General features: G+C 46.7%; 1 protein-coding gene across 1 annotated transcript; it reads left to right on the forward strand.

Annotated features, from left to right (window-relative positions):
* The first annotated feature begins 669 nt into the window (after nt 1–669).
* On the forward strand, nt 670–20,130 carry IGBP1 (immunoglobulin binding protein 1). Its single transcript, XM_090264687.1, has 6 exons — nt 670–972; nt 1,364–1,657; nt 13,023–13,218; nt 14,758–14,837; nt 15,562–15,674; nt 19,696–20,130. The coding sequence occupies exons 1-6, from the start codon at nt 779–781 to the stop codon at nt 19,842–19,844; spliced, it is 1,026 nt and encodes a 341-aa protein (XP_090120813.1). The 5' UTR covers nt 670–778; the 3' UTR covers nt 19,845–20,130.
* Nucleotides 20,131–22,432: the final 2,302 nt, after the last annotated feature.

Below are 22,432 nucleotides of genomic sequence, written 5' to 3' on the forward strand. Positions count from 1 at the left end.
TCAAAATATCCACATTCAAGTGTTTGATAGCCTCACGTGGCGAATACCTACATACAGAACAGCGCAAGTTCTGCATAATTGGGCTGCTTTCCAAACCGATCACTTCTTTTTCTGAGCTAGCCAGAGGGGTGCAAAAATTAATCAGGCTCATTCTGGAAAGAGAGGTAGATTTGTCAATCGCTAACGGTAATACATGTTGTCGGTGCTCTCAGAGAGATGCACAGAACTGTGACTTGGCTGGGAGGTGGGACAAGGAAGTTTTCACATGGGAAAACTTGAAAGAAAATATGTGTGCAGGTAGATGACTTAAAGGGGAAGTGGGTGGGCGATGACTGGGTGGGAGGATCCCGGAGCTCCAGCTGTGGACGGACAGAAGCCAGAAGGGGGCGCTACTTGCACTTCGCGCCCGGCGGGGCGGGGCTCGTAGCGGACCGCTTCCGGAAGCGCGCGGCGGCTCGCTCTGTACTCCGCTTGGTCCCAGCCAGTCCTCGGGGTCACGGAGCTGCTTAGCTCCGCGTCGGCGACGAGGATCAAGCCCTAAACAAAGCGCCTAGGGTTCTGTTCCCCCTAGTAAGGGGAAGGCTGATCAAACGAGTCAGTTGGAAACGGTTGCCAGGGTGGGTAAACAGCCGCTTCCGGCGGACCTTTGGGGCTTCGGGAACAATTGGGGACGACGACCAAGGTAGTACCACTTCCGGTTTCATAGGTTCTCGCAGTTCTTCCCAAGGTTCCCTTTAAACCCGGAAGTGAGGTTTTCTGGCTTCCTCCCTCCCGTAAGATGGCAGCAGCCGAAGAAGAAGAGTTGCTGCCGCCTAGGCTACCCGAGCTGTTCGACACCAGCCAGCGGCTTGTGGACGAAGTGGAGGTAGCGGCGGAGCCCTCCGGTTCCCGGGTAGTCCAAGAGAAGGTGTTGAAAGGACTACACCTCCTGGAGAAGGCTGCCGAGATGTTATCGCAGCTTGACTTGTTCAGGTATGGGGAGGGGGTGATAGCTGACAATGAAGGTGGTAACGGTTACCAAGGGTGGAGCCATGGAGCCTGGGTGGAGGGAGACCTTTAAGACTGGCGACCTTCGTGCCTCCCTCCCACTGTGATCGCGTGTATATTGTTTACATTCTCCACCTCACTCCCGAGCACTCACTCTGTTACTATCCCCCGGCTTTGTTACCTAGTATCGGCTGTTTGCAGAGGCATTGGGTGTGGCCGGCCGCTCAGCCAGTTTTCATTGAAGAAAATCGGCCGCTGTTCCCCGTGCCTCCTCCCTTTGCCTCATTCCCATCCCAGCCCGCCCCGCCCCCAGGAAGCAAGGGCCATCGTTTGAATGACCAACCAGGCTTCACAGCCTCCTCTTTGCTCTTTGCAGCCCTAATGAAGATTTGGAAGAGATTGCTTCCACCGACCTGAAGTATCTGATGGTGCCCGCATTTCAAGGAGCGCTCGCCATGAAACAAGTCGACCCCAGCAAGCGTCTAGATCATTTGCAGTGGGCTCGAGAACACTTTTTATTCTTCCTAACTCAGTGCCAACACTATCACGTGGCAGAGTTTGAGTTGCCGAAAACCAAGAACAACTCAGATGAAAGTAACGCTGCTAGTTCTTCCATGGCCCGTCCTAGCCTCATTGCTATGGCATCTCAAAGACAGGCTAAAATAGCGAGGTGGGTCAATAGCTGTAATTTGAAAACTGGCTAATGGCAGTGCTATTGGGGGGCGGATGCATGTTTTTTGGGGGGCGGGCGTGGACAGTGGTGTATGTTACTCTTGGTTTTTATTGGGCATAGGCCCTAGTGCAAGCAAACTACTGAGTTTTTCAAGAATGCTCTATGTTTGTTGAGGTGATCATACCTAAGCATTAGACTCCTTATCATTTCCAGCAGCAGCAATGTAGTTTAGTAGAGTGTCTCCCAGTCACTCCCACAGCACAGCAAAGCAATATTCATATGGTACAGTGGGGCAAACACCTCTGAAGGGCACAATATCCTGTAGCTGTGGTCCCTTTAGGATCCATTGATTGAGAAGCTCTGTTCTAACAGTACTGGATCAGGTGTGTAAGATCCTAAACTATTCTCAGGCCTGGCACAGCTTCATCATGTACCTTGAACAAGTTGCTTGCTCTCAGTTTCGTTTTTTAAAAAGCACTTAAGGAGTGCTCAGTGTGTCTAGGAACTACACTAGATGCCGGAGGTACAAACTGAGTACGAGTCTTTCCATGAGTAGGAGTTGCCTTTGCCTCCGAGAAGCATATGGTCTGGTGAGGAAAAGAGGCGTAGAAACAGTCTCAGTACAAAATGATGTGATAGAATGATGTACAAGGTACAGTGAGAGCAGACAGGAGGGGCACCTAACCAAAGAGGGAGCAGGAGAGCGAGGAAGGCTCCCTGGAAGAGGTGACTTCTGGGATGAGTGGTTTAAGGATGAATAGGAATATTTGCTAGAGGAAGAGGAAAAGGAGGGCATTAGGCAGCAGAGAAAGCCTTAGCTACAGGGACATTAAAGAGCTGTGCTGGGGTGAGGAATGACTACACAATCAGGTGCTGTTAGAATACAAGGGGGGTAATGGAGAGGTGAGGAGGGATGATGCTGGCGAATGTTGTATCGTTCAAATCTAGGAGAGCTTGGGGTGCACAGGAAGGTGAAGGAACAATCTCATTGCTAAGAATGGGGGCGGGGGAAGGGTTTGAGTCCCAGCTCCGCCATGCAATCACTCTGACTTCGGGTACTCTGCGTAATCTCTCGGTGCCTTAATTTCCCCAGCTGTAAAATCAGGTAACAGCAGGTCCTTTCTCATACAAAAAAAAAAAGCAGTAAGCAGTCAAAGTCAGCTGCTGTTTATATCTTTGTGCCTGAGTACAGGTTGTGGAGCCAGAGCCCTGGGTTTGAGACCCAGCTTTACTTAGAAGCCATGGAACTTTGGGTAACTCATTTAACCCACCTGAGCCTCATATGTGAAATCTAAGTAACATGCTACCTAGCTCATAGGGTTTGGAAGCATAAATAAAATGAAGCACATACACCGCTAGCGTAGTATCTGGCACATAAGTAGATGTTCCATAGATGTCGCTTACTGCTAGTCCATGTTAAAGAGCTTAGACTTTGCTTAGTGATTCGGATCCACTGGGTTTTTTTCTTTTCTTTCTTTTTTTAAGAGTCATGTGGCCATGTTTATATTTCAACTGACGTACTCTGGTTGTAGTCAGGAACCAGTGTGAGGGAGCAGACTAGGTGCTGTTAGTTCACAGAGGTGATGAGGCCTCACTGTGGCAATGCTGTGGCAGAAGGGATGGCGGTATGTTGATTTAGGAGGGCTGAGTCTGTAGAAAACTTGGTGATCAGATGGTTGAGGAAGATGGGGTAGAAGGAAGCAGCAAGGACGATGTCCATGCTGCTGACTTGGGTGGGTGGCTGCGGAACTCACTAACATGGGGAATAGAGGAGGAAAAACAGAGCATGGGATAGGGGAAGAGCAGATTTGGTATTGAGATGTGTTGCATTTAAGGTGCCTAGGAGACATCCAAGTAGAGGTATTTGGTGGCATGAAACTCAGGAGAGACCTCATCTAGACAGCTGGAAATTGATTCAGTCATTGGACAAATATTTATTGAGCCTTTCCTGTGTGCCAGGAACTGTTCTAGCTAATAGAGAACTAGACAAAGCCTGTGCCCTCATGGAGCTTGTATTTTTGTGAGGAGACATTAAACTACTAAATAATAATGTAATTTCAGGTGGTGAGGGCTATAAAGAATAACAAAGCGTGGTCAGGGACTAGTGAGTGAGAGAATGATTTTTGAGGAAATGTGATTCAGCATCATGTCCTTTGTAAGAAAGTAAGGGCAGCCCACTGGCACGAAAACGGACGTTTAAACAGTGAGTTTGGTATCCAAATAATTCTAATACACCAAAAATAAAAATAATAATAATAGAGAGAGAGAGACCACATGTGCCATAGAGATAACAAGTAACATTGTGGAGAAAGACCAAGGGAGTGATCACATGTGGTTGGAAGGATGTTGAGGATTTCAGGAGGCAACAGATTTTAAGATGAGCCTTGATGGATGGTTAGAAACAGAGATTACAACCCTGGCTGGTGTGGCTCAGTGGATCGAGTGCCCGCCTGTGAACCAAGGGGTCGCTGGTTCAATTCCCAGTCAGGGCACATGCCTGGATTGTGGGCCAGGTCCCCAGCTGAAGGTGTGTGAGAGGCAACCACACATTGATGTTTCTCTCCCTCCTTTCTCCCCTCCCCTCTCTCTCAAAATAAATAAATAAAATCTTTTTAAAAAACTTAAGTAAAAAAAGAAAGATTACAGATTTTTCTGATTTTGAAAGTAATACTCAATGTAGAAAGTTGGAAAAACAGAGGAATATTTTGTTAATTAAAATAAGCCTTAATCCTACCACTCAGAGATGATCTTTTTTGACTTTCTGATATGTTTCCTTCCAGATATGTAGTTATTTTAGTTAATAAATTTGGAATAATGCTGTAAATATAGTTTTTTACCTTTTTTTTATAACCTAAGAGATTGTGAGCATTTCACTGTGTCTTTTGAAACCATGGTATTTAATGGTTATGTAATATTTCATCCCATAGTTATACCATAAGTATTTGGATTAATCTTTTATTGTCAAATACTTAGACTATGGTTCTTGGTTTTTTGTTTTTGCCCTTCTAAGTAATGCTATGAACAGACATCTTTAACTGCATCTGTCACTGTTTCTTTCTCTTTTTAATATGCTTTATTGATTATGCTGTTACAGTTGTCCCAATTTCTTTTCCTTCTGCTCCCCTCCACCCAGTGACCCCCTCCCTCCAGTTGTCCCCCCCCCTTAGTCCATGCCCATTGGTTGTGCATATAGTTCTTCTCAACATCTTGCTGTCTACTCCACTCCCTCCTACTATGCTTCTTAATTCCTGCATCATCTCCCTCCCTTTCCCCCCTTCCTCCTCCCCGCTGACCTCCTCCCAGTATGTTCCCCATGCCTATAATTCTTTTCCCACTCTCATTGCCTACTTAGTTTGCCTTTGTTTCAATTCCCTAGCTTCTGTTGTTGGTTCTTGTGATGCAGTTTTCATTTTAATGTTCAGTTTTGATCCTCCTTCTTCTAAACCAGTCCCTTTAACATTTCATATAACAGTGGTTTGGATCTGATGAACTCCTTCAGTTTTACTTTGTCATGGAAGCACTTCATCTGCCCTTCTATTCTGAATGACAGCTTCGCTGGATAGAGTATTCGTGGCTGTAGGTTTTTGCTTTTCATTTCTTTGAATATTTCTTGCCAGTCCCTTCTTGCCTGCAGGGTCTCCCTTGAGAAGTCAGCTGATAGTCTAATTGGGACCCCTTTGTACATAATTCTTCTCTTCTCTCTTACTGCTTTTAAGATTCTTTCTTTATCTTTAATTTTTGACATTTTGATTCTAATGTGTCTTGGAGTGGTTCTCCCTGGGTCCAGTTTTTCTGGAACTCTTTGTGCTTCCTGGACCTGTAAGTCTGTTTCCTTCCCCAAGTTCGGGAAGTTCTGCTTCATTATTTTTTCACATAATTTTTCAATTTCTAGTTCTTCTTCACCTTCTGGCAACCCTATGATTAGGATGTTTGCTCTCTTATAGGTGTCCCATAGATTTCTGAGCTTCTGCTCTTTTTTCTTACTTTTTGCTTCCTCTTTCTGTACTGGTTGACTGTTTGTTCCTTCCCTATATTCCGATTTGTTGATTTGATCCCTGGATTTCCTTCCCTCACCTTCCCTTGTCTCGTATGTGTTTTCATTCATTTCAGCAGGACTAGCCTTCATGCCTTCCCCGTCTTAAGTCCCACTCTTATTTCTGTAAGCTGTCTTATAGCTATAGCTCCGAACTGAGCCTCAGAAAGGTTATCTATCTGTTCGTCCATTAATTCATGTATTTGCTTTCTGGTCAGCTGCGTGATTGGGATCTCTATCATTTTCCCTGCCATCCTGGCAGTGTTTGCTTCCTGGGCAGGGCTGTCACACCTCCCTCGCTGTAGGGGGCGGAGCCCCATGCACTCATCACCACTGGGCGACCCGTCTCACCACAGTGTGGTGCTTTGCATGGGGGCGGGGGTCCAAGATGGATTCCTGCTGTCACTCTGCGCTGAGAGACCAGGAGCTTCCTCCTCCATCCCCACACCCTCTGGGCCTCACAGTCCGAGTCAGTGGGGGTCTGCCTTCCCCGGCGTTGGAATCGTGAGCTGATGGCTTTGGTCTGCAGCCAGGGCTGCTCCCCAGGCCCTTCTTGCCTCCCCCTAAATACGGGTGTCTGTGCTTACCGCCACTTGTCGCTGCAGCTGCCACCGCCAGCACAGCTTGACCTTTCTGCCCCGGCTTCGCCCCTCCTACCCGTCCGGACGGGCACGACTGGTTTATAACTTCATATGTTGGACTTCCATGTAGCTTTATTTTCTGGAACTTTTGGTTATTTCTGGTTTTGTGGTAGTTGTAGTCCTTCTTAGTTGTGGAGGGAGACGGAGCGTGTCAGTCTAGGCCTCCATCTTGGCCGGAAGTCTGTCACTGTTTCTTTAGGATAGATTTCTGGAAGGACCAATGACCAGATCAAAGATTTTAACTATTTTAAGACTTGATGGTAACCGCATTGCTTTCTATAACAAATTTCACAGTATGTTCCACTGCACGGGTCTTGGATGTTAACACTTAGAAAATCCAATGGGGCAGACCAAAGTATCTCATTGTTTTGATTTGCATTTCTTTGGCTAGAAAGCTTGACGTTTGAACTTTTTCTTTAAATGCCTGACGGATGAGAAATCAATGTGATCTTTTTGCTAATGGCTCCCATATTTGCATCACTAGCCCAGACCTCCCCTGGCCTTCAGACTCAGACCTCCAACACCCTGTATGGATGTTTCCCAGACAGCTCAAACCTAACCTACCCCTCCTAGCCTCAGTTTTCTTATCGGCTAACAGTATTTGCATTACATCGCTGCTTACAAAGCGCTTCCCATGTGTGTTGTTCCATTTGATTCTCTTAACAATCCTAAGCAGCAAATATTATCTCCATTTTAGAGGTAAGGGTGTGGGCTCTGAGAATTGACTTGTCCAAGTTACATAGCTAGTAAGTGCAGGGTAGGATTTAAACTCAAGTCTTCAAATTCCCAGCTCAGGTGCCATTTCCACTATAGCAATGAGAAAAAACAAAACAAAACATGGTTGCGGCAGGTGTTTCTAGAATGGGGGAAAGGCGCCAGGAGAGTAAAAAATTGTAACTGCTAATGACAGGGAGGGTAATTGATGGAGTGAGGCCTAGGAAAACATGGGTGGGGACAATATTTAGAGCAAAAGTGGAAAGGTAAAGATATCGCCTTGGCTACAAAAAACAGCATCCGCACTCTAACCAGTGTGGCTCAGTTGGTTGGGTGTCGTCTTGCAAAGTGAAAGGTTGCTGGTTTGATTCCTGGTCAGGGCACGTGGCTGGGTTTCAGGTTTGGTCCCCACATACCAGAGAGGCAACTGATTGATGTTTCTCTCTCGCACTGATGTTCCTCTCCCTCTCTTTCTCCTGCCCTTCCCCTCTCTCTCAAACTAAATAAATAAATTTTTTTAAAGGCAGCATTAGCCCCATACAGTCAAGAGGAAAGGAGGAAAGGTGAAGTTACAGAGATTTTAAGGTAAAGAGGGAAATTGAAGCCTACACCTGCTGGCCATCTGGTATGATGGTGGCACGGGACCCACAAAAGATGAACAAAGGGACAGCTGAGCACGCATGACCACTCAGCTGAAGTGTGAGCAGGCACCTTGTAGCTGACTCATATGATAGAAACTTGTAATTCATGGGCTCTCTTCAGCAGCTTGGCAATGGGAAAAGGGAATGGTGACAGTTGTCCAGAGTCAGAAGGGTGACAGGCATCGGGGTTCCTAGGGTGATAAGGGAGTGTTTTCATGGAACAGCTCCCCATGGGAAACAGGACATGATGGAAATCTGGGGCAGTGGTTTTAAATCTATGCCTTGGAGCCCAGAGATTCTATGGCAGTGCCTGCGGCAGCGGGGTATACAGAGCCCACCTCTGATTTAACCAAGGTAGATTTTATGTTTATTACTTCCTGGAGTTCCAAATAAGCTCTGATCAGAAGAACGAGTTCTTTTGCTAAGGCAAAAGGGTTTTTAACCCCTTTGAGCACCATGCGTAATTCGAAATTTGGATCAACATGAGAAAAAATTATATCAGTATATAACCTGAGGTACAAAAAAAGAGAACAGAACATAAAATACGAATTATTCCATTGTTATTTACATTTATAGTCATTGAAAAAAGAGTCGCTGGCAGCAACGCTGGCACTTGGGAAAATTTGTCAGCATCCCTCCCAGCGACGTTGGTACTCAAAGGATTAAAAACAGTGCCCGAAAAGAACAGGCGTTGAGGACCAGAAGCCCCAAGGATGACAAAGAGCGGTGTGAGGAGCAAGGAAGCAGAGAAGAAGGAAAGAGAGTGCAGTGCCCAGTCTCATGCAGAGACGGGAAGCGCAAGGACCTTTTTCAAAGGACCAGGAGACTTAACTCAGAATTTACCTGGGATTATGTACATTCTAAGGCCCTGGTATGTTTTTTCCCAGGGAAGAGGGTGGGGGGGTAGGAGTGGGATGAGACTTGAATGTTCTTAAGCGATAGCTGGGATAACATTCATGAACTAGGAATTGACCTTGTAGTGTTTCACTCACAAGGCTACCTATGAGGATGCTGTGACAGTTATTGGTGACATTACGTAAAGGGCCCACTCGTTGGGTAAGTGGAGCAGAAGAGCCTAAAGGTTTTTATAATAAAGAATGCTTCCAGAGCAGTGGTTATTGACTGGTCCTGGGTCAAGGACCTCATTAAATAATTTGATAAAAACTACAAAGTGTTTCTGGGGGGAAAGAAAAACACATACCTATAGAATTCTTTTCTTTTCCTTTTTCTTTATATTTATTTATTTTTAGGAAGGGAGAAAGAGAGGGAGAGAAACATCAGTTGGCTGCCTCTCTCATGCCCCCAGCCGGGGACCTGGCCAACAACCCAGGCATGTGCCCTGACTGGGAATTGAACTGGAGATTTTTCGGTTTGTGGGACAATGCCCAACCCACTGATCACACCAGCCAGGGCCATACCTGTAGAATTCTATGTAAAATTTCAGGGAATTCAAGGACCACTGCTGCCCCTCAACACCCCCCCCCATCCCGGCCAAAAAAAACCCCACAAAAATCCCTCTGTTCATGGACCTCAGGTTAAGAGGTCCAGATCTGGGTGAGCACCTTCAGAGGAGCAGCCGATTCTGGGTGTCTGGAGTGGGGTTCCAGACATGGGTATTTCAGGATACTTCTCTTGGAAACCAAGGAGTTTTCCCTGGATTCCTCTCTTTCCCTCAAGCCCTGGCATTCAATAAACCAACAAATCCTGTTTTATATTTTATTTTATTTTTATTTTTTTAATGTGTTTTATTGATTACAGTGTTACATTTGTTCCAATTTCCCTTCCCTCTGCTCCCCTCCACCCGGTGGCCCCCCTCCCTCTTCTTGTCTCCCCCTTTTAGTCCATGTCCATTGGTTGTGCATATAGTTCTTCTCAACCTCTCTCTGTTTATTCCATTCCCTCCTACGATGTTTCTTAATTCCTATACCATCTCCCTCCCTCTCCCCCTTCCCTACTGACCTCCCCCCAATATGCTCCCCATACCTGTAGTTCTTTTTCCACTCTCGCTGCCTGTTTAGTTCGCCTCTGTTTCAATTCCCTGGCTTCTGTTGTTGGTTCTTGTGATGCAGTTTTCATTTTAGATTTCATAGTTTTGATCCTCCTTTTTCTAAACCAGTCCCTTTAACATCTCATATAATAGTGGTTTGGATCTAATGAACTCTTTCAGTTTTATTTTGTCCTGGAAACACTTTCTCTGCCCTTCTATTCTGAATGACAATTTCGCTGGATAGAGTATTCGTGGTTGTAGGTTTTGGGTTTTCATTTCTTTGAATATTTCTTGCCAGTCCCTTCTTGCCTGCAGGGTCTCCCTTGAGAAGTCAGCTGATAGTCTAATTGGGACCCCTTTGTACATGATTCTTTTCTTCTCTCTTGCTGCTTTTAAGACTCTCTCTTTATCTTTAACTTTTGACATTTTGATTATAATGTGTCTTGGTGTGGTTCTCCCTGGGTCCAGTTGTTTTGGAACTCTCTGTGCTTCCTGGACCTGTAAGTCTATTTCCTTCCCCAAGTTTGGGAAGTTCTGCTTTATTATATTTTCACTTAATTTTTCAATTTCTAGTTCTTCTTCACCCTCTGGTAATCCAATCCATCTGTATGTTGGAGCTCTTATAGCTGTCCCAGAGGTTTCTGATCCTCTCATCCTTGCTTCCCGTTTCCTCTCTCTGCACTGGTTAACTGTTTGTTCCTTCTCTATGTTCTGGTTTGTTGATTTGAACTCTGGATTTTATTTCCTCACCATCTGTCTCGTATGTGGTTTTGTTCCTTTCAGTATGAGTGTTTTTCAGTTCTTTCTCATCTTTATCCAGATCTTTTGTTAATTCTGTAAGCCACCTGATAACAATGGCCCTGAACTGAGCCTCTGACAGGTTTCTTATTTGTTCATCTGTCAGATTCCTCATCTGTTGCCTGGTGAGCTGTGCCACCGGGATTTCTATAGTTGTCTGCCTCATTTTGACAGATGCGTTTTGTTTTCTTGGGCCGGCTATAGGGGGCAGTGCCTGTGTACTCGTCACGACCCAGCGACCAGCGCCGATCCGCAACCTTTTTCGCCGCGCTGTGGCACTTTGTCGTCACTCCCCAGCGACCGGCGGCGGACCAGCAACGTATTTCGCAGCGCTGTGGCGCTTTGTGTGGGGGCGGGGGTCCAAGATGGATTCCTGCAGTTATTCCGCTAGGAGACTGGGATCCGTCCTCCCACCTTCTGGGCCTCACTGTTCGGCGATGTGGTGGCTGCTTTCCCAGTGTTGGGGTCGGGAGCTGGTGGGGTTCGACTGCAGCTGGGGTTGCTCTCCCTGGTGCTACCGCAAACAGCACCGCCTACTTTCGCTCTTATCTGCCCAAAGGGCGCCGCTGGTTTATAACTTTGTACGTTGGACTTCCGTGTATTTTTATTTTCTGGAATTTCTAGTTATCTTTTGTTTTGAAGTAATTGTATTCCTCTCTAGTTGTAGAGGGAGACTGAGCATGTCCGTCTAAGCCTCCATCTTGGCCGGAAGTTGTTTATATTATAAATACATCTGTATCTCACCAACTCCCTTTTGCAAGTCACTCTATCACCTGGACTGTGACAGTGTCCTCTGAATTGATTCCCTGCGTCCCCGTTGCCTCCCAGCCCCCTCAGTCTCGAGTCCACACACAGCCAGAGAGGCGCACGTAAAACAGGTTTCCTGCCAGTATTCCTGTCATGTGTTCTGTCCAAAAGCCTCTTGACGGCTCTTCCATTGCACTCAGAATGTCATGGCATTTGATGTCTTGGGTCTTCTTCCTTAACAGGGCTCTGCAAACAGTGGCCCTGGCTTTCTGTCTGACCCCATTGCCTGTCAGGGCTCTTCCCTGCCCACCCGCCACACTGGCCTCCTTGCTTGCTTCTCAAACATGGCAGGCCAGGCCCTCTTCCACCCAGGACCTCCGTATTTGCTTTCCCCCGTTAGAACCAACACCCTCACAGGGAAGCAAAGTTTCACCACTCTGAAGCTGCCTCTTTGGGTGTATTGATTTTAAGCTGTGTATTAAGAAACAAGACCCAGAATCTTTGATTTCTGCCTCCTTCCACCCTGGCCCTCCCACCTTTCCTGCCCAAGAGATTCAGACAGAGAACCTGCTTCAGGAAGGAGGTCCGAGCATGCTGCCTTAGCCTCATTTGAATGAAGTACAGTAAATAGGAGGGCTTCGGGCAGGGCCTATTGGCTAGCTCCTCTGCTGTGTCTTATGGTTTCTGAGTCGCCCAGGGGGATTCTCCTGCCATGGGTGTTCGCTCTTCCTCAACTACATGTAAATAGCTCGCTCTCACTTCTGGAATTAAATACCTTGTCCCCCCTCCATTCTCCTTCCTCCAAACATGTCTTATATACCCAATGTCGCCTCACCATCTTTGGAATTTACATGTGTATCTGAATTCCCCATGTGCATGTATGAAACGTCAATTTTCTCTTGTAAAAATAAAACAAGAAGACCCAGATCTTGGCATTGCTTGCTTCCCTATTTCTTTGAAGTCGGCTTGAATGTCACCTCTTCAGAGAAGTCTCGCCTCATCACGCTGTATATAACAGCACCCCTACTTTTGTGCCACCGTTCTATCCATATTACCTTGATTTTTGCCTCTTCATAGCACTTATCACCAACCGAGTCCTCATCTGTTGCTGTTGGTTTTTTTTCTGTCTTTTCCTACAGTGAAAGCTTCAGGAGAGCAAGGACTCTTGTATGCATAGCTGTGTCACTGGCACTGGGAACGGTGCCTGTCATACAGCAGGTATTCAGTAAATATTTGTGGAATGAATGATACATGAGGTACTAGAATGCATCCTGAAAAAGGTAGGCAGGGTGGTTATACTTTAAATTATATTAAGATGAGTCAGAAGAGCTGAGAATGTTTTGCCCGGGACAAAAGAAGAGATGGTCATTTCTTTAGGCTGTTTCACAAAGAATTCCTGCATCAATGGCAGGTAAGCGACCCCTGAGATTCTGTATTTCTCTGACGCTAGAATTCCAAAATGGACATGGTGTGGTACTCAGCACCCAAGCTAGTAAAGGTTGATTTAAAGTACGAAGGCACTCCATTTCTAAAGATGATGGGAGGAGTTCCTCAGATCAGGTTGCGTCTGTTTTTCTGGCTTCAGGTGTATTTCTCAGTCCCTGCCAATCCGTTCCTTGCCTTATAGTCTCACGAGAACTGCCTCGCTGGCAAGTTCTGGGGTAAAGAATCTATATTTTTGCCAAAGTGGAAGTCAGTGTACTGACCGGCCTGGTAAATTGCAAAGGTAAAATCTTGTGGCCTTTCGAAGGACTCCCTCTTTTATTTTTAAGTTCACGGGTAATGCTTTCCCATGGCCCAGATACAAGCAGAAGAAGGAGTTGGAACATCGGTTGTCTGCAATGAAAGCTGCGGTGGAGAGTGAAGGAGCGGACGATGAGCGTGTTCGTGAGTATTACCTCCTGCACCTGCGGAGGTGGGTCGGCATCAGCTTAGAAGAGATCGACAGCATTGACCAGGAGATAAAGATCCTGAAGGGAAAAGACGCCCCCAGAGAGGTGAGTCTGGGCACTGCCTCTGTAGCTCAGAAGGCAGCTGTCTGAGATTTGAATGTTCTGTAGGACAACAATCAAACCAAAATCCTGTTAAGTCTCCATAAAATCACTGTCCTTGTTAAGATCAGTGGAAGAAGGCTGAAGGTTCGCCAGGGTGGCTTTCTCTCCAGTTCACAGTAGCGTCCCCCAGTGCGCTCTAACCTGTAACACACGTTGGTCATTTGTAAATTTGTGACATGCCATGCAGTGGCGGGGGGGGGGGAGAGTCCTCTGAAGTAGAAATTGGTTTTGGGTATGGGAAGGCACAGGCAGATAAGCTTTTAAAATCTGCTTGCCTATGATCAACAAAGGGGAAGCGGAATAGGATGGGAGTGGAGAAGAAAGGAGCGGGCCTGGAGGAAAGAGAGGAGTAGAAAGATGGTAAAGCCAAAGAATGAGTGTGGCTTGGGGGAAGACTCCCAATTTAACCCCGTGCAGCGATGCACTCTCCCGCCTTCAGCTGACCCAAGTGTGAGAAACGGCGAGGACGCTGTGCACGGAGCGTTGCACATGCGGGTCAAGAAAACGGGCTGTGCCGCAGCTTCTTCAGCCGTCTGCAAAGACCATAACCCTGCTTTGGAGCCGCTGCTTCCAAAGATGAGGCTCTGCTGCCACTTACTTTTTGGTTCTGATAGAACATGATTTGAATGGAATCGATCAGCTGGTCATGGGCGTTCCTTTTTGTCCTCCGAGAAACCTCCCAATTTGACTTGTACTAATTATCCCAGAAGCTTTTGCCTCAGGGTAACATCAACCTAGTTCTTCTTGTGAAAGGGTCAAAGAATGAGCAATTGGTATTTAGAAGCCATAAGGCCCCTGGAGCAGATCTTAGTGAGGTCCGGTCCTCCCCTGCCCCATCTCTGTTGCTGGGTTTTTTCCCCCACGCTCTCTCAATTTAGTGCTGAGATCAACTCTGGAAGTGATAGAGCTCCAACTAAATGATGGTGTTTCCTATGAGCGGACTTTGTTTCATTGCGTACCCAGACAGCCAGGGTTCCTGGGAACATTTCTGTACACCTACACGTGGAAAGTACTAGCTCGTTCTCCCCTCTGCATTTAGCAACATCGATTTCTCAAGCCCCCTCGGGGATTCTTGACAGTTAATCACAGAATTAAAGTTGGAAGGAGTTTTAGATGAACGGCAACACTGAAAGCCAGGCTGAGGACAGGGGCTTACCATTCAGCTCAAGGGATTTAGGTGGAACGTGGAGGAAGCCTTGGGCAGCCCCTTTGGGGAGGCACTTTAAAGCCAAGTTCGTTTTCCCTTATGGTAAGATGATTCCCGGGAGGGCTTTCTTTTTCTCGCAGCAAGGTACTCTGGTGTCCTCAGCAAAGCTAAGCAATCCCCATCATCAGTATTCTGCTGCTGTATGTCAGGCACCGACAAGGAGGGAGTAAGTGCCTTTTGAACCCAGGGCTTTTTGAGCACCCGGAGTCCTAAAAGGCTGCAGAGCAGGGTGGGCAAAAGGCAGATACACTTCTGACAGTTAATTTCCTTTTTAGGCGTCAACTTCTCGCTCAACTCCTCAGGACAGGCCTCCAATGAAACCCTTTATTCTCACTCGGGATGCCGCCCAAGCCAAGTAGGTAGCGCTGAAAAGTGGGGTGCCTTTGCAAGCACCTCGCTTTTGCAGTTCACTTGCAGTGCATGGTAATGGACACAGTGGGGCATTGTTGAAAGATCATCATGGCTTCACCTGGGAGGCTGTTCTTTCATCGAAGGGATACTGTCTCTTCTAGGAATCTCTCTCTGTCTTCAGCAGGCATTTCTCTCACAAACATGAGCTTAAAAAGAGGCTCCAAAGGAAACCAGTGAAAATTAGTCACTTTGTTGAGCAATTAAAAACAACAAAGAGAGGAATCAAATGGAGAATTGGACCCTTTAAAACCGTTCCCCATCACGGCCTTCAGTGACAGTTCTCCAAAGGACATGTTTGCCCATCTGGGTTCTTGAGACACATTCCCATAGGGTGGCAGGAGAGTCTCCTTTCTCTGCGAACCTTTTAGACCCACTAACTACAAACATCCCTTTCACAGCATCCACACTGCTCTGGGGGGCATTGGCCTCCGGGGTTGCTTACCGGGAGATGAGCCGGGGTTCTTGATCTGTCATGAAAGCTCTTGACTTGCATGCCCTTTCTCACATGCCTCTTTTTACATATCGTCATAGGGGTTCGCACAGATCCCCAGCAGCTGGCTGGTTAGGGGCAGGAGGGTGAACTGAACACGGCTCTGTCACTCAAGAGAAGAGGCTTTTGAACAGTGCTATTTATGTTGAGTGTTCTTAATACTGTGTGACTCTTGCAGAGTATTTGGAGCTGGTTATCCAGGTCTGGCGACTATGACAGTGAATGACTGGTATGACCAACGTCGGAAGCTGGGAGTTATACCAGATCAGGGAGTACCGAAGACAAATTCAGGTATGAAGGACTGGGAAGACGGTGGTCCCATTACGGGATCCTTACTCCTCAGCAGTTCAGTTCTGACCAAGTATTGCTGTCCTTTAGGAGCAGAAGTAATCTGGACAAAGATTCTGAGTAACAGAAACACTCTGGGCTGTTTTTTTTTTAAAGATTTTATGTATTTGTTTATTTTTAGAGGGAGAGGAAGGGAGAAAGAGAAGGAGAGAAACATCAATGTCTGGTTGCCTCTTGTGCGTCTCATAACTGGGGACCTGGCCTGCAACCAAGGCATGTGCCCTGACTGGGAATCAAACCTGTGACCCTTCGGTTCACAGGCCAGTACTCAATCCACTGAACCACAGTAGCCAGGGCTCAAGACAGTATTTTACTTCATTTATTAGTAAAATAAATAGCAGATGATTCTGGGAGAATGGCAGTGGAGAAGTGTAGTTTTCAAATCTCTCCAACTATCACGGCATAAAAACACTGCGCAGCTAGATAGCAAAACCAAAAATCCACAGAGAGCAGTTCCGTTATAGTATTGGCAGAGGAGTTTGGATTGGGTCAACCCCTCCTATGGTTAACAACTACAAACTGGACAGACTATAACAGAACAGCTACCTGAGGGCACTGGGCGGCAGCTGAAAGCAGGCAGAGACTGGAGGGCAGTCAACCCTTACAAGAAAGGGGTGGCATTTGGAACTTCTTGAGGGCAGGAATTTTGACTTACTGGATTCTTTCTTGGTGCCCAACTTGGTCATTAGATCATAGCAGATACTTGGAGGTGCCTTTGGGAGGGAAAGATGGAGAAGGGGGCAGCCATCAGAAAGATAGAAGCAGTGTGGTGTTGACCGAAAAGGCGCAAGCAGAGCTGGGGTAGCCCAGTGCTCCTACCACCTGATAGGACATCACTTGGCCCCTCTGAGCCTCAGTTTCCTTGTCTCGTGTATTAGCTCATTTGATGGTAATAAAACCAAAGAACAGACATTTTTAACCCCATGTTAGGATGAGGAAATGGCGTCTGAGAATGGACTTAGGCAAAGTCAACATACCGAAAAAGGGGCTAGGCTAGAATTTGACTCCGGCCTCAATATTCCAGGTTCCAGTGCTGTTTCAAATGTAGCAGAGAGAAAAGAAGTGTGGTCCTTTGAAAGGGTTTCCTCTTCCCCCATGGGCAGGTTGCAGGTGCTATGATGTGAGAGGAGCTAAAACATGGCTAGAAACGTGCGGTCTTATTGGTTGTGGAATGAGCACTGAGTTCAGAGGGACTGTAGCAACCAAAAAGTGAAGACTGTCTCAGAAAGGAGAGAACCACAGAGGAGTCCTAATTCTCTCTAAAATCCTGCCCACTTCTCAGACTCACCCTTAAGCTACATAAGCACAAGATAGGTTCCAAGCACCTTAGGGAGGGCTCACATAGCTGAATGGGGAGTGCAGCCGCTGCCCAGTGCAGAGGAAATAGAATTTGGAATTCTGGTTTTAGATCATTTAACTTGCTGCTAAAATGAAAAATCAATACACTTTAAAAAAAAATTTATTTATTTTTAGAGAGAGGGGAGGGGAGGGAGAAAGAGAGGGAGAGACATCAATGTGTGGTTGCCTCTTGCATGTGCCCCCAACCGGGGACCTGGACTGCAACCCAGGCATGTGCTCTGACTGGGAATCAAACCAGTGACCCTTTGATTCGCAGGCTGGTGCTCATGCCATACAATCCAGCAATTGTGCTCCTTGGTATTCACCTAAATGATTTGAAAACAACAGGGCTGTGCAAAAAGTGTTATGTCAGCTTTAATCCTAAGTGCCAAAAGGTGGAAGCAATCAAGATGTCCTCCATGGATAAATGGAGAAATACACTGGGGTACATCTAGAAAATGGAGTAGTGTTCTTTGCTAAAAAGAAATGAGCTATCAAGTCATGAAAAGACATGGAAAAACCTTAAATACACATTAACATGTGTATTGAAAAGGCTATATACAGTAGCCTTTGAAGGGGGACCCAAAGAACCCCCAGAATTTATTTATAAAAAATTGTGTATTTATTCTTACCTGATTAAACTTCAGTCACCTTCAAAGTACTCTTCATTTGATGCAATACACCTATTGAGATTTTTTTTTCCCACTGCTCAAAACAGTTTTGAACTCGTAAATTTTGATGCCTTTCAGTGCTTCTGCCGTTTTTTGTTTCACCTCTTCCACATCGGCAAAATGGTTCCCTTTGAGGACTTTTTTCATCCAGGGAAACAAAAAAGAAGTCGCTTAGACTGAGATCAGTTGAATAGGGAGCGCGGGGCACAGGGGTCATGCTGTTTTTGATCAAAAACTGCTGGACACTCAGCGCGGTGTGGGCAGGTGCGCTCGTAAATCACCCATCATGAAATGGGCGCATGCGTTGAAAGAGTTCAAAACAACTCACTGAAGCTGAGTGCAGCCTCTCACAATGACACCAGCTGGTACACCAATACAGATGGACTCCTAGAGCACTTGCCTAGCGGGGGAAGCCTGTACTACAAGGGCCCGCCCTCCAGGAGGTAATTCCGGGTTTTTTTGGTTCCCCCCGCGTATGATCCCAACTATATGACATTTAGAAAAGGCAAAACTATGGAGACAGTGAAGAGTCAGTGTTTGCCAGGGGTCAGAGGAGAAGGAGGGATGAAGATGTGGCACAGGGTGTGTAGGGCAGTGAAAGTGTGCTGTAGGTACTGTCACGGTGGATGTGTGTGGTTAGACATTTGTCTAAATCCACAGAACGTAAATGCCAAGAGTGAGCCCTCATGCATCCTAGCGAGTTTGGGTGATAATGATAAGTGTAGGTTTAGTTTATCTCTTGTGACAAAAGTGTCCCTCCGGTCAGGATGTTCATGGTGGGACAGGCTGTTGCTATGTAGAAGCAGGGGTTTATTGGAACACTGTGTACTTCCCATTTAGTTTTGCTGTGAGCCTAAAACTGCTCTAAGTAATAAAGTTTATTTTTAAAAAATAATGCAGAACAAAGATATAAAGTCAGTTGAGAAAAGGGAGAAGGCAAGAAAGAATAAACAGAGGAACAACAACAACAACAAAAATGAACAGAAACCCAATAGTGGAATGGCAGATCCCAGTCTACCCATATCAGTAATTATCTTAAGTGTAAACACAATAAACTTTCAAATTAGAAATCAGGTTGTCAGACAAATTAGAAATTGACACATTGGCCTGGTAGCTCAGTTGGGTAGAGTGTTGTCCTGATACACCAAGGTTGCAGGTTCGATCCTGGTCAGGGCACATGCAAGAAACAACCAATGAATGCATAAATAAATGGAACAAAAAAATCAATATTTCTGTCTCTCCGTACCTTCCTCCCTCTCTAAAAAGAAATGTGTACAAAATTATATAACAGGAAATGGGTAGAGGAGAGGAAGTCACCTGCAGTTGCTGGTCCTTAGCATATCACAAATTATAAAATCATAAGTATTTTTGGCCCTGATCGGTGTGACTCAGTTGGGTGTCATCCGCAAAGCAAAAGGCCACTGGTTTGATTCCCAGCCAGGGCACATGCCTGGGTTGTGGGTCAAGTCCCGGGTCCGGGTGCATACAAGAGGCAACCAATCGATGTATCTCTTGCACATTGACATCTCTCTCCCTCTTTCTCTCTCCCTCCCCCTCTCTAAAAATAAAGAAATAAAAAAATCTTTAAAAAAATCAAATATCTTTTACTTGAGTGTTTTTTGGTTTGCTGGGGTTTCGTTGGTCAGTCAATCTTTTGTTTTTTTGTGGGTTTTCCTTTTGGGGGGCGGTTAGCCATTTTAGCAATAATTCTTTCCCCAAATAGAGTGCATTCTGAGGGGCAAGTTTTATGCGCCAGCCACTCAGAGCACCCTTCCTATTATTTAACATGTCCTCTGTTGGGTGTGTGAGTTCCTGCCCCGCTTCTGCTGGCCCCAGGCCCGGTGGCTGGCCGCGCTCCTTGTTCTCATCTTAGGCGGTTGTGCGCGGAGCGCCGCGGAGGCCCTGGTGTTTCCTCGGTCTCTCATGCCCGCTTTCTCGTGTTTCTCCTTGGGCAGAGGTCAGAAGAGCAGCTCAGCAACAAGAAGAGCAAGAACAAAAGGAGGAGGAGGAGGAGGAGGAGGAAGCACTCCACCGATCTCGGGAGTGGGATGACTGGAAGGACACCCACCCTAGGGGCTATGGCAACCGAAAGAACATGGGTTAGTCTTCCCACGACTGGACCAGACGACAGGGGTGCAGCGCTTCCCCCACCTGGGTTCTGGCTTTAGCTTTGTACCACAAAGGCAGTAAAGTGTCAAGGAGTTAAGTGTGTATTCGTATCCTAGATGAGAAACCAGCAATTCTCGTTTTGGCATTATCCCAGTCATGTATTTCGGTTTCTTAAGTGCAAACAAAAACAAAAAGTACCGAGAGGTGGTTCTGTATTGCCAATGGCTATATGAATTCTTCAGAAATAAAAGTCCTTTCTATTACACAGGCCTAGGCAGAAATATGGGCATTAACTGTTATCATGTCTGGGGGTTGGGGAGCAGGTGGGGGGAATGGGGTCAGCTGTGGGTCCGTGGGCTTATGGTGAGCTCCTGGTGGTCTTCCTTTGATCTCATCAGTGAATTTCCCTGCCTCAGCTGTGTAGACACGGACGAGCTGGGGCTTTCGCTCTTATACCTCAGCACTGTACAGTGACCCTACACAGCTCTACCAGGGGCGAGCCGCCAAAGCCAGCATTTTCAGGGTTTACAGCTATAAGTGAATGGGTCATAACAATCCTGTCTAGCTGCTCTTCCTCATCTTGGCCAGGAGGGATGACAGACAGGTCAGGCGCTGTGAGAGCCATCCTTGTGTATGCATCTGAGGCCAGGGCCTTGACTCTTAAGGAAGGATTTGCCATCACTCTTAACTGGGCAGAAGAGCCACTCAGGCATAGCTCCCCCCCCTGCCATTTTTTAAAAAAAGATTTTATTTATTTATTTATTTATTTATTTTTAGAGACAGGGGAAGGGAGGGAGAAAGAGGAGGAGAGAAACATCAGTGTGTGGTGGTGTCTTGCACGCCCCCAACTGGGGACCTGGCCCACAACCCAGGCATGTGCCCTGACTAGGAATCGAACCAGCCACTCCTTGGTTCATAGGCCAGAGCTCAGACCACTGAGCCACACCAGCCAGGGCGTGTAGCTCTTAAAGGGGCCTCCATTTACCATTTGGGCCCTCCTTGCGCATGCTGTGCAATACCTGGCACAGTCTGAAGTGGTCACTGCTGTGGCAGTCACTTTGCTGGTTAATGAGGTGCTGATGACCAGGTGTGGAGGCGGGGCAGCACAGGTGACACTGAAAGATACCTGCTTTCTGCAGTAGTGACAGGGCATGTCCTCAGCTCTTGGGTTGATACCTTAAAAAGCAGCCATGTGTTGAAACAAAGATATGTATTTAAAAACATACTTTGGCTCTATGTGCCTTTGGTACACTTAGATTTTCTAAGAGGAACATGAGTTAGCGTGCCTATTCTAGCTTCTGCAGTCTAGCTTAGGGGTTGGGGAAGGAGACCCGGTTCCCATGTGCTTTTAGGGTGGGAGGTGCGCGGCTGTCAGGCGATAAGTAGGAGGTCGTGTTTAGTGGGAGATGACAGAAGACTACTGCTTACATATTTGTATCTTGCTTAATAAAGGACCCCTCTCACCCTCCCTACATAAGCTCCCGAAAGGCATAGAGCACAGATTAAACTCCCCAGGGATTTGGGAAGCAAACATTTGTTTTTTAGCTCTTTTTGATTATTGCCAGGCTGCCTCCAGCAATGGCCTCTTCTGTGTCCTTGAAGCTCCACCCTGAGTTCATTATCAAAATGGGCCTGGTTGCTGTTTCCCCCCTTGGTTCCAGTCTATTAAAGATGAGCCTTCCAGAAGATCCAGTATGATTAAGCCCCCTCATACATTTGATTATCTAAAAAGCAAACTAGATGAAGGAGATGTGAATCCTGGCTTTAAAAATTACAAGCTGTGTGCCTTGGCCCATGTGAATCAGTTGGAGTGTTGTCCCGTAAACCAAAAGCTTGTGGGTTCGATTCCCTTTCAGGGCACATGCCTGGGTTGCAGATTCAGTCCCCGGTTGGATGTTTCCCTTCCTCTCTCTTTCAAATCAATAAGCATGTCCTAGGGTGAGGATAAAAAGAATTCCAAACTGTGTGACCTTGGGCAATAAAACTTCTCAGAACCGCTCCCTTGTCTCTGGGGTGTCTGTAGATGAGGTGTCCCATTGGGGTTGTGAGAATTCAAAGAATAATGGCTGCCATTATACCAGAACGGGGCAACTGAAGAATAAGTGCTTTCTGCTCGCCAGTGCTGAATGATGGCAGTCTGTCCCCTGGGGAGAGAAAGCAAATGGACAGGTGTTGGGCCTCGGTTGCAGACCAGGCACTGGACCCAGCTCTCTCACATATATTAAATACTCACAGTGACCTTGCAAAAGACGTAGCATTGTCCCCATCTTACAGACGAGAAAACAGGCCCAGAGAAGCTGAATGATTTCCTCAAGTTCACGCTAGGAAGAAGCTGTGCTCCTTGCATTTTCCAAGTGCTTCCCGACTGTTTGTACTTTTAGTTATATCTTAAGGCTGCTTTAAAAGATGCGGCAGGCCTGACTGGCATAGCTCAGTGGGTTGGACATTGTCCCACAAAGCAAAAGGTTGCCGGTTCTATTCCCGGTCAGGGCACACGCCTGGGTTGCGGGCCAGGTCTCCCCAGTTGGGGGCGCGCGAGAGGCAACCACACAACGCTGTTTCTCTCCCTCTCTTTCTCCCTCC

This window comes from Furipterus horrens, unplaced genomic scaffold (assembly GCF_987537825.1).
Source record: "Furipterus horrens unplaced genomic scaffold, mFurHor1.1.pri manual_scaffold_17, whole genome shotgun sequence".
In the NCBI taxonomy this organism is placed as follows: Eukaryota; Metazoa; Chordata; class Mammalia; order Chiroptera; family Furipteridae; genus Furipterus; species Furipterus horrens.